General features: G+C 38.6%; 1 protein-coding gene across 6 annotated transcripts; it reads left to right on the plus strand.

The window, feature by feature from the left end:
• Positions 1–9: 9 nt before the first annotated feature.
• LOC115018603 (dixin-like) lies at positions 10–11932 on the plus strand. Of its 6 annotated transcripts, none has more exons than XM_029447662.1 (21): positions 10–257; positions 1006–1135; positions 1786–1911; positions 2226–2457; positions 2661–2762; positions 4954–5045; positions 5132–5235; positions 6589–6672; positions 6916–6969; positions 7119–7169; positions 7272–7376; positions 7515–7568; positions 7710–7781; positions 8060–8101; positions 8238–8303; positions 8701–8850; positions 9042–9105; positions 9212–9308; positions 9555–9663; positions 10263–10342; positions 10421–11932. In XM_029447662.1, exons 1-21 carry the CDS (start codon positions 195–197, stop codon positions 10428–10430), a joined length of 1887 nt encoding a protein of 628 aa, XP_029303522.1. In that variant the 5' UTR covers positions 10–194; the 3' UTR covers positions 10431–11932. The 6 variants fall into 6 exon arrangements, with proteins under 6 accessions (XP_029303522.1, XP_029303523.1, XP_029303526.1 ...); XM_029447663.1 differs by having other exon boundaries at positions 8704–8850; XM_029447666.1 differs by having other exon boundaries at positions 4960–5045.
• The last annotated feature ends 526 nt before the right edge of the window (positions 11933–12458 follow it).

The raw sequence follows: 12458 nt of genomic DNA on the forward strand, positions 1-12458 counted from the left end.
ATGTTGGTGTGGTTCGGTGACTTGACGCCGGTCTCCCAGCCAGAGTAACGGTAGCCGTCTCCTCCCATCAGTCAATTGTCTCTGTTTGTTGACGTTTTGCCGGAGCAGCTAGTAACGGGGTCTGTCCGTTGTTTCAGTCGTGTGAGAGTCAATGGAGCTAGCTAGCTAGCTTGAATGGGTCATCAAGTTGAAAGATGATCGCCTCACTTTCTAGAGGAAGTTTGCTGGATGAAGTTCTTCACGGAGGCTTTAATGAGGTAACGTTTATCTAGCGTTACTAATGCTGATGTTAATTAAGTTAGGCTAGCAACAATTTAGCAAGCGGAAGCCAGTTAAATTGGCTAACCATCTAACAGTTAGACAACCAAACAATACAGTGCCACAACTCTAGATAGAACTAACGAACTTTCTGCAGTTTGTCCAACTAAGTTATTTAATGTGTACGTTAATGTTTAAGTTAGTTAGGACGAAATATCCATTTAGTTAACGCTAGTTAGGTAGCTGGCGTAAATGCAAGTAATAATGTTACATGTAATATTTGTCAGAAAATAACATTTGTCTACCAAGTAGCTTTAGTATTAGTCTTTAAAAATCCATAAATAAATCAAACAACATGTATAGTTTACATTAAGTAATTTTGTTCTCTGTTGAAAATGGGGTGCGTTTTTTTGTATTGTATCCTGGACAACGGGCTGTCACGTGACTGAACAGCACCGGTAAATGTGGAGTAATCGTGTAATACCGGGGTAAGAATGCTGAACCATGTAACTATGGACTGAACGTGAGATTTTATGATTGACCTTCACAACAAAAGTACATTTTAATAGGCAGTGGGACAATAGACTGCCCCTGCCCCCTCTCTCCTGCCCTGACATAATAAACAAAGGAACTAATTTGTTATGCCTTGGTCTCAGCCTTTTTTTGGCCCCAGTCTAAGCTGTGTTTTTGTGTATGTGTTCTGCTGTGGTTTATTGGATTTGTATGTATCTGATTGATGTTTTGCAGCAGCAGCTGACAGCCTATGTTTCCTGGGTGAACTGCCAGCTGAAGAGGAAACCAGGACTGAAGCCTATCACAAACCTCAGGCATGATCTGCAGGATGGAGTGGTGCTCACACAACTCATAGAGATAGTTGGTAAATACACTAATGCAAAATTACACACACAAATTGCTCATGTAGTGTCGTAATACTGTAGGAATAATTAGGGGGGAACGTATTGTATTAACTGAAACAGAAAGTGTGAACAATAAAGACACTTGGTTCATCTAATTCTGTAAGCATAAAGAATGTATTCTCTCTTCTTGTCAAATGCAGTTATTTGAACTTATATATTATAAAGATGAGCATGAAATGCAACAACAACTTTCAGGCAGGAGAAATATTTCTGGGTTCTTGCATTTGCAATTTCTTCGACCACTTACGTGCATGCATTCACACACACACACACACACACACACACACACACACACACACACACACACACACACACACACACACACACACACACACACATAACTTCCCATCACTTGACCTTCATGATGCCAAATTACAGCTTTCTAGAGCAAAAACTGGCCACCAAAGGGTGGGGAAAGGTTTTGTGGACCGACCGACCATCAAAGCAAGCTATAGTGCTGCTGGTCGCAGCTAAAAATCATTGAACTGATCACCTACAATTCATTCATTCATTTAACCCTTATATGGTGTTTGGGTCTGTGGGACCCTTTTACATTTTTTTGAAATCTAATTCTTCTTTTTTCTCTCTGAAATCTCATTCAAATTGGCAGCTGGGGAAGTTCTGGAAGGAGTGTATGTTGCTCCACACAACAAAGAAGAAAGCAGGAAGAATGTGGAGCAAGTCTTGCAGTTCATTTCCTCCCGACACATACGCATGCCACACATATCCGCAAGCGGTAAATCACATTTTGAGAGTGTTTCGAGGTGTTCCTATCCCTTTTCCAGTTACTGATCTTATATTATAATGAGAAGATTTTTATCATGTTTACATTACATTGTGACAAATACATTTCTCCATGTGCATCAGTTAAAACAACGATCATGTTCATGGCAACTTTGTTTCACAGCATACTCAGTGCAATCTTTTTTTAAAGTCATTTTTTATATTATATATTTGCTATCTTGGCAACCTATGTTAATACCATATGTTGCAGATGCTGTACATGTCTAGGTCATTACTGAGGGACATATGATGCCTTTCTATCCGCAGACATTGTCGATGGTAATCTAAAATCTGTAATGAGGATAATTCTGGCGCTGGCTGCCCACTTCAAACCATCAGCCAATCACAGGGCTGCTTCTGGTAGCGGGAGGAGTTTGACAAGAAGCTCTACCAGCCACTACCCACTCTCCACTATCGCACTAGCACAAAGTGCCGCTGCCGCACTGGCTTCAGCACGACTAGATGCCTCACAGCCTTCACGTACCATTCGCATCCACAGGTATGCTGTCAGCAATAATCATAAACATAAACACAAACCCCTGTCAATGTCTTTCTGTAATATCCAAATGTTCTCTGACACAGCAATAATTTGTTAGATACTTGTGTAGTCTTTGTTGTCCTCTGGTGGATAAACAGATCAACAGATCAATGCCAGTTCCTATTTATAAATAAATAACCTCTGCTTTGTCTGTCATCTTTCAGTGGCTGGGGATTGGATGTGGATAAGAGTGTATGTGTTCGTGCACTAGTTGAGCAGTATGAAAAAGGAGCTCCGGATGAGGCGGACAATCCTCAGTCTAGCAGGTAATTTGCTGATCTATAGCAAATTCACTTACTGTACATTACCTTATCTGTCAGATACAACAGCATACATACATGCATGCATTATCTGTTCTTTTAGTGTGTTCCTGTAAAAGGATTTGATTCAGATGAACATCATATCTTCAGAGGAAAAGTAGATAATGAGCCACTTAGTGCTTTCAAATGCAACGTGTAAAATTAGAAACCTGTTTACTGAAGGACAAAGGTAGTCCTCTTTTTTCTCCTTTTTTTTCTTTTTTCAATGAGGCAAGGCATGTGAGACAAGACAAGACAGAACATAATACATTGGTTGGCATAAAAAGATTAACACTTCAGGGCAACACATGCATCAAGTACAGTGTAAAATAAAAAGCAAAGGTTTGATCCTAGGAGGTTGGCAGTCTGTTGTGTAGGATTCTTGAGTGCGTGTGTACGCAAGTGTAGAGGGGCATATGGGTGACGGGATATGATCCCAGACTTCCCCTCCAGGGCGACCAAACAGTAGCTGTATACGGGATATCATTAGCCTACCTTGCCAGATTGACTTATTCTTTCCTTTTTCCTTTTTCTACATTTTTTGAAACCCCTAGAGTTCTCGTTTGCTGATACACACAAATAATTTCAAAAGAATTTGTGAAATCTCTCGACACTCACAGATTGGATCATGTTTTGAGATTATGTCATTTTGAATAATGCAGGGCTGTGATGATAGGGTAAAGAAATGATAAAACTAAAACCTTACTAAAAGCATGTAGTCATTGCTGGCCTACATTCATCAAGGAAGTTGCTGTAGTTTGGGTGCCTAAGGACAAGTGAAATAATCAGGGAATTACATTTGCTCTTTTAATTTAAAAACAAAACAAAAAATAGATATTTTTATTTCTGAGTTTTTATCAGTGTTTTGGAGAAAACTAACTCCACTGTGTTGCTATTTATGTTGTACAGTTCAATGTGTCAATTCAGTTGAAAGTTTTGCCGGCAGTTAAAGTGCTCTGTTATCCTTACATCTTCAACACCTACTTTTCCACACTAAGGAAACAGTAGACTTCATTCAGTGTGTGTGTGTGTGTGTGTGTGTGTGTGTGTGTGTGTGTGTGTGTGTGTGTGTGTGTGTGTGTGTGTGTGTGTGGCAGATGATGAAAAAAACAACTAGTCTTTATCTTCTCCAGTCACATGTCAAGTTATGTGGTGCTCTTTTTAAACTTGTGTGTTTTAATTATAGTGCGGGGCATGTACAATATGTGGGTATCTGTTTATAATGATAGAAAGAGAAATGCGTGCATGGATCATTTTTATAATGGTGATGCAGATTTGTTTGGACAGACAGATTCAACAGAGCTATACCGACCTGATGCTGCAATCACATTAGTATCTTAATCAAGTGAGAGATACTAAGCAGTGTCTACTGTTTTGGTTGCCATGACAGCTAGCTGGAGGGCGAGGGGCGGGGTGTGTGACAGTGAGGAGAATCACAGAGTGTCATGAGTTTGTAGAGATGCTGATGCCAGAGACCCACATGCAGGGTGGAACTTAGGCTTGGGTATACTTGGAAGTATTATGCACAATTATTCCATTTGTAGCCCACTATGGGGGGGACGCAGATTAAATGGTAAGAGCAGACACTGTGATGCCGTGTAGGTGTGGATTCCTGTGCTAATGTTTGTGAGTTTATGCTTATTTTACTATAACTACTAACTACAGTGCTACAATGCAATGTGAAAAGTGACTGTAAATTAAGAGTAGCATCTGTATGCACCGTGCCGTTTGTAAGTGCTTTGATTTGCAAAGAGCATGCAAGGATTAAGGGCTCTTTGGATTATATGCGTCATTCTAATGTTGCTTTTTTCTTTCTGTCCAATTTCCTCACGTCTCCTACAAGCCCTCCGTCCAGATATGCGTCAGAATTTCAACAAAAGGAACATTAGTTAAAGAGTCAAAGATGCACTGTATGTTTAACAGTTTCCATTCATTTATCTGTCATCTTGATTTCGGTGAATATCTTTGTTTCATGTTACTATTGGTTGAGAGCGCAGACAGTGCTTCAGTAGGACATGTATTGAGTTTATTACTTACAAATGTATATACTATATTACTACAGATATATTACAACAAATTGAGATGTGAGTGTAAGAATGTACACGCCCCCGTGCTTCTTGTGAATCAATTGATTAATCAGTATTTTGTCCTCTTTGAGCTTCAGCCCCGTTAGTCCGCTGTCATCTCCAAGAACAGCCAGCAGCCACTCAGACAGACAGCAGGAAGACCGCCAACAACAGGAGAGCAGTGGTGAGTGTCATGTGATTTGATGAGTTAAGCCTCAAGATTTATCATTGGACATGTGTTAACACTGTGTTATGTGTGTGTGTGTCTAGCTGAGTCATCTCATGTTGTAGCGGAGACGGCGTTGGAGGATACCCTCAGTGAAACTTTGGAGAAGGAGGTGCAGGAGACACGTAAAATGGTGTCTGCTCTACAGGTACATGCATATTATTTTTGATTCTGGTAATCCTCTCTTATATAAATACAGATTGTTGTCCTTTTGTTTTTCAATCAGTTTTGTTTGTTGAATTCCATATTTACTTAGTTTAAGTGCATATTCTGTAGTTTATTTTCTTTGAAGATATTGGATGTAAAGCTGGTTATTAAACACGACCAATCTTAGGGTTGCAAAATTCTAAGAATGTTTAAGGTGGAAACCTTCCATGGGAAGTTATAAACTGTACTTTGCTTTAGGCTACTATCTGCTAGTTCACTGAAATATCATAAAAATACAAAATATAGTCACTCACATGAAAGCATGTTGTCCTTTGGCTCGGACAGTGCAGTAGTGTTGGCTGAACATGTGATGAGAGCATGCACTGTGCATGCAGAGGATTGTAATTTTTTTAATTCCTATTTAATGGGGTGGGAAATAATCTGTACTTGTGATGGAAGAGTGCACTGCTGAATGCAATGCAGGGTCACAATTCAAATAAATGGGCATACTTTGAACCAAAACATGTCAGAAAACCTAGAATGTCTCCCCCAAATAAGTTTACTATTAAAAGGTACATTTTTTATATTGAAATTGTGCAAACATTTTAGATGTCCCAAGCTGAACTTCTCTTTGAATCTTTCCAGAAATGTTCTTGTCATTGACTGACCTAATTATTGCTAATGTTAGTATGTTAAGTGCTTTTGAGATCTGTCTTTAAAATACAGTAGCCTACTTACAAAGTCGAGTCACAGGACATTTTAACATTTGCTGAGTTCAAATACTATGTTGCATACAAATGGAACAAGCTCCAAAAGAAAGTTACATTCTCTTATTACTTGACTATTTTAAAAGGTTGTACGTATTTGCATAACAATTGTAAATGCTTTTCATAATTGTAAAAATGTATAATATATGGCTTTTGTTTTTTTCGTCCACGTATCTATGCTTAAACTGTATATGTTTATTTTTTGTACACAGGTCTCTATTGAAAAATTAATCCTGATCTCAATGACACTACCTGTGTCAATAATGCATTCAATAATAAATACAAACCAACCACAGAACTAAATGGGGGGAAAGCACCGTAGACGCCATGGTTCTGACTGAAATGGATCATGTCTGTGTTGCTCTACTATGTACTGCTACTGGTTGCAGCACCTGTTCAGAAGGGGGTGGGATCTGATGGGATACCGTGACATTTCTAACACAATATCTTTTGGCTGGTTGAATTGTGTGCTTATTATGCATCAGACAACCTACCAGCTACAGCTTTAACTGGTCATAGCTTTCTGAACACAGCGACCTCACTCCAAAGTACAAACTGTCACATGTTATGCCCTTTGTGTTTTTAAGGCCCTGCTACTGCATGGTTCGCTGCCTGAGGATGAGCAGGATGTCTCTTTGAGTTTGGACCAAGGCAATGCTGAACAGCAACTGGTAGTAAATGTTTTCATCCCTTTTATTTTCACGCTCTCTCACTTTTCTGTGCCACACTCTTCTATGCTTTGTCTCACCAGCTCTTTGTGTTCAGCACAGATCATATTTCTTTTTCTTTACTGTGGGTTTGTGTGTGTGTGTGTTCATGGTTCTGTGTGTGTCGGAGGGTGACACGGGTATCGGTTTCCCTTCTTTCTCAGTCCATTGTGGTTCTCACACACATTCCCCTTTTCTCTCTTCCAGGTTGTCATTCGCAGTCGCTTGGATCAGAGCATGGAGGAGGCTCAGCAGCTGAAGGTAAAAATTGTATCATTTGTTTTCTTTTCAAACTGTTGATATGTGCTTTTCTTTTTTTGTTAGGACAAACTTATTCTTATTACTGAGAGAACACACTTCTGGCGTGATTAATATTTCATTCAGAGTGTGTTGTTTGCTGTTTGCTTTAGAGGGAACTGTTGCGCTGTAAGCAGGATATGAGAAACCTGCATGGAGTCAAGGTAAGACAAAGCCAGATCTGCAGTTAATTATCTTATGTATGTTAATATAATTTTGGTTGCTGGTTAAGCCGTTGGCTTTCTGTTGGTTTTATAAATGTGCAGGACGCCCAGCAGCAGAGGCTGTGCACTCAGGAGGCATCGATACTGCAGATGAAGCAAGAGCTTCTCAGAGCCAGCATGACGAAGGATGAACTCAACAACCAGAACGTACACAATCTATTTAATTATATTAAAGTGAATGTAAAATCTTCAAAACACTACGTTAAAAAATGTTTACAAAACAGTATTTGATAGGTATTGTATATTTATATACTGTATATACCCTCTATTAAAAATGTGTTCTAGGCCGAGCAACAGTGGAAGCTGGAGGAATGTAACAGGCTGTGGGGCGAATGCAAGGTGAGGTTTTCCAGTCCCTCTCTTTTAATGGTTTGCTGTAACTTAGTTTAATCGTCCTGACTTTAAGTTACACAGCATCTGTTTATTGAGTTTGTATTAACTGATGAACCACACCTTTTCTCTTTGGTTGGCTGGGTGCAGAAGGAGATAGGACAGAAGGACAGACTACTGCAGCAACTCAAACACAAGCTCGAAGAAAGTAAAATAAAGCAGGTATGTGAGACGGTTTTAGATTTTTAAGGTCAAGCTCAATGCATAGTGTAAAAATGTCAGACCAAAATTAATCATTAACTCACTTTTTTAAATGCCCAAATTAATCTAATTAATTCTAAACCGTACTTTAATGTGGGTGTGTACATTAACTTGGCTCTTCTTTTATTCAATAAACTACTCACTTCAATCTATCGAGGTGTGGACTAGATATAGTTTTTTTTTATAGTTTTTTATATATAGTTAGGATACAGCTGTCTGATTATGCATTTCTTTGGCAGAGTGAATTGCAAAGAGAGTTAGAGCATACAAACAGCATGCAGGTACTTTCTTTACTGACTTTCTGCATTAACATTCTTAATAAACAGTTAAGTTTTATGTTTTATATTTAGTCTGCGGCTGTGGCAGTCATGAATTCAGATATAAGTTACACAGCTGTCTCTTTTTGTTTTTTCTCAGATTCCCCTCGGCACAGAAAACAACGGATATTCTTACTCTGGAAATCCAGCTCCCTCTATGTCAGATGTAATTATTGTTTATTTTGAAGCTAACATACTTACAAGATTCCTGCTGTTCGGAGTTGTATCCTCATGATTGTTTGCACTTATTGTAAGTCGCTTTGGACAAAAGCGTCAGCTAAATGAACAATAATGTAATGTAATAAGGCTGTAGGTAGTGGGCTATATGCTCGCATTCTCTTGCAGTATTTAGGCAACATGCTATAATTTGACCACAGGAAACACAAGAACCCCCATTCTCCCTTTCATGAATTGTAAGTTAAAGAAATGATTATACTACCTGGAAGACAGTTGCTTTCAAAATACAGTTTTTGTAGGACAAAACTTGCTTAACATAGAACTGTAAGGATTTAAATGTGGACGCAGCTATTGTCGATAAAATTAGCTTTTTGTGTTTGTGTTAGCAGGCAGAGGAGGTTCAGCTGCTCAGAGATTCACTCAGGAGTTTGAGAAACAACTTCAGAGACCATGACCCGCAGCACCACACACTGGACACCCTGGAGCAGGGCATAGTATCCCTCATCGACAGACTGCATGTTCTGCATACAAACAGGGTACGAGCACTCGCATAAACCACTGACTTGTTAAACTGTCATCAGATGGCCACTTTAAAATCTGATTTGACTGTGTAATTGAGTGAGCATCAATAAAAGAGGATGCTGTAAAATTGTATTAGTTCTTGTTACTTTTGGCAAAATGTAGAGATTTAAAATCATGAATGTCAACATTTATCCTGATACTTCAGGGAAGGGGGAAGTCTCCGAAACGCAAAGGCCAACACACAGACTCTGACACCTGGCCTTGCACAAGTAAGTTGTTCCAAACATGTACCCCTCAAATACCCATGCACGGGTTAGGGCTAACCCTAACCCTAACCGTAAATTTTACTAACTATGTTTCTGTTGTTCATTACAGAGGTTTGTCAATCCAACAGTGGGTCTTCTGTCTCCACTAAAATCCTTTATTTTACTGGAAAATCCCTAACACCCTCCATGATCAATATACCGAAAAGGTGAGTGTGTGTGTTTAAGTGTTTTTTCCTTCCGAAACACTTAAATATGTTGCAGTATTTTGCTTAATTCACATAAAATATTAAATGTGGCCACAGACACCAGTGGTTGCCTGCCAGCAGTGATGCTGATAATCCTAACACATACATTTAGGCTCGTTGGCTATAGGTAGAAAATGAATCAAACTAAAAAATATAGAATGTCACAGGCTGTCCATATGACTGAGTCTCTTTGTACACATTGTAAAGGTTGGGTGAGGTGACTCTAAAAGATGTCAAGGCAGCTGTGGACCGAGAGGGAAACTACAGGTACCACTTCAAGGCCCTGGATCCTGAATTTGGCACTGTGAAAGAAGAGGTGAGAGAAGGCTTGGAAATAAATAGATAATAAAACAGTTGTAGTAAACTTGGTGTACCCTGGTCAGAATGAAAACTCTGTAAAACGGTATTTGAAACATTAAGTACTCCCAACTAGCCTGTTTTCTGCTACACTCTAAAGTCCCTTTCACACATGCAGTTGGGAGTACAGGGACAGAAGCTAATCAATGTACTGCTGTGGACGGAAGCACCAGCAAAATGTAATTTAACCACCTAAAAACTGAAGCTGTTATCCATGCTCTCTTCAAATCCACCAGACTCCAATGACAAAACAGTAATTTTACCTTGCAGAACACAGGAGTTGCTGGTCTCGAATTGTGGGGGGTTTTGGGCTGTTGTGTGACTTTGGTGAATCCGAACTTACTTATGATTACTGTAGGTACATACATCGACTATGGATAAGTACCTCATACAACCCCACTTCAAAATATCCAAACTATTCCTTTAAAAGATGGAGCATGAAATCCATAGTCTATGATATGTGCAAAAATGCATTCCAACATACATTTGGCATGTGAGTATAGTTATAAGACAAGAGCAGAGTACATGGAGACTATGTGTCCTTATGTCTGTGTGCAGGTATTCCTGGATGGAGCAATCATTCCAGGCTGGGAAGGAAAAATAGTGGCCTGGGTAGAAGAAGACCGTGGTGAAGAAAGGTACAGCATGTTGATTCTGTATATCTCTCTTTAATTTCCTGACTCTCAGGGTAAGCAACACTTCATCCTTTTTTTTAGGCCATTGTAGGTGCAAGCTGAGCGGCCGTGACACTTTGTGTTTGCTCCTGAACAACTCTAATCCCGGAGGCACATCGAGACAACTGTTCAACAGAGGAACAAGTGGACACTTCTGAGATTCTAATTATTATTGAAATACTGTAAGACTTGTCAGTGAGAGATTTGGGTTAATCAGCTGGTACTGAAGCAAACTGATAGTCATACCCGCTCTGGAGAAATCTGTAACTGATGTCTAGAATATCGTAAAACTCAGTGCCTTACAAAGAAAAGCTATTTCCATCATGGGCTTATTATTTCCGTGTACACAAAGTACATGGAAATATCATTTTAAATTAACTGTTTCTAAACCACAATTTGAACTTTATTAATGTACAAAGTAATTTTTAAGTGTTCAGTATCACTTTTCATTCCTTGTGCAGCATAACTACTAACTAACCATGTTAGAAATATGTATTGTCCAGATACATTGCATTCCTAGTTGTGAATGTAAAGTCAAAATACAGTATTATCTACCATAGCAAGAAATAGGGAAAACATTTTTTGAGTGATAAAAAGACCGAAAAAGTCAGACAAACTTTGTTATGTTATAAAGTTATTTTTCTTTTAGTGCTGCACAGGCCTTGTGGACATTCAAATCTACTGCTAACAAATATACAGCCCAGATACCAATTTATATTCCATTTAATATGTTTAGTATTAATTAGATATAGCAGAAAACACAAAAAGAAGGTAATCTGAAGATGAAAAATGTATTCCGACAACTAAAACAACAACAAAAGAAACACCTGAATTTATTTCAGTTTTATCAGTTTCACTAAATAGGACCTTAATCCAGATGTGGGTTTAAATGTCAGTCTGTCTCCAGCATGCATGTAAACAGAAATCCTCAAACTGAACTGCTGTCAGTGAAATAGAAATTATGCTAAAATGTTGATGTTCATGTATAAATGCAGATGAACAGCACTGTTGTTTTGTTTACCTTAGAAAATTGTTTTGTACATTTGTGTAACATTATTTTCACTATGTCCTTACATTTTTTTAAGTTTGTGAATATTATTTGAGATTCCTGTGAGATGAGAATGTGTCTGCTTCTGTTACAAAGATGTGATAGGAAGATTTAAAGCAGACTGTGTGTCCTGAAACAATGGACCACCCCACTATTTATGGTGTGTGAGTGTGCGTGTGTGTATGTGTGTGTGTGTGTGTGTGGGTGTGGATGGACCTTTGACATGTTTTCTTCACTCTGCTTCTATCTTCCCATTTGGGATCAATGTGTTTGCCTTCATTAACAAGCCAACTGAAATATGCATCAGTCTACTTTGAAATAAGACCTGTGTGAATGCCATACCTGCCTTTACTGTAAAATGTACTATTTGCTGGTGAGATGGTTATTTAGCATTTGTTTTGTTTACTGAAATATTTCACACAATGTGGATACGGTCTGTTAAATATAAAAATGACTTTTGTTGAATGTTAGATACAGATATTTTGAAATAAAAACTGAGTTTTGTTTTTAAAAAGATGTTCCAGTTTTTATTGTGGTTGGGAGACGGTGGGGTTTTATAAATAGCTATAGATAAGACAGTTCTTGCCAGTTCAGCGCTTTATTTGTGTCTTTAAAAATGCACATGCATCTACATTTTCTTCTACACTTCGGAATATTTCACCAAAGATGAAAAACTCCCAACTCTCTGTTGCATTATTTCAATATTTCATGTCAGTTTGGATAGATGGGGGTGTTGGCCTCTTAATCCTCCCTGACCTGCCGGGGGTCAGCACATCTCAGCTCAAACACACAGGACTTTATTTGAAATTCTAGCTACGTTTCCTAAAATACAAAATATGTCAGGCTGAATTGGGGGCAATGTGTATGAAATTATGCCTCCATAAAAACATGCAGTCTTTGGTTTGAATAGTTCACTCAGTGTTCACATCATACTGTTTCAATGAGCAGCTGGAACAAGCTAACAGATTTTATTGGGGCTGAAACTAACATTTATTTTTATTTTATTTTTTATCTCGATTCGTCGTTTGGTCA

Source organism: Cottoperca gobio, chromosome 14, assembly GCF_900634415.1.
Source record: "Cottoperca gobio chromosome 14, fCotGob3.1, whole genome shotgun sequence".
NCBI lineage: Eukaryota > Metazoa > Chordata > Actinopteri > Perciformes > Bovichtidae > Cottoperca > Cottoperca gobio.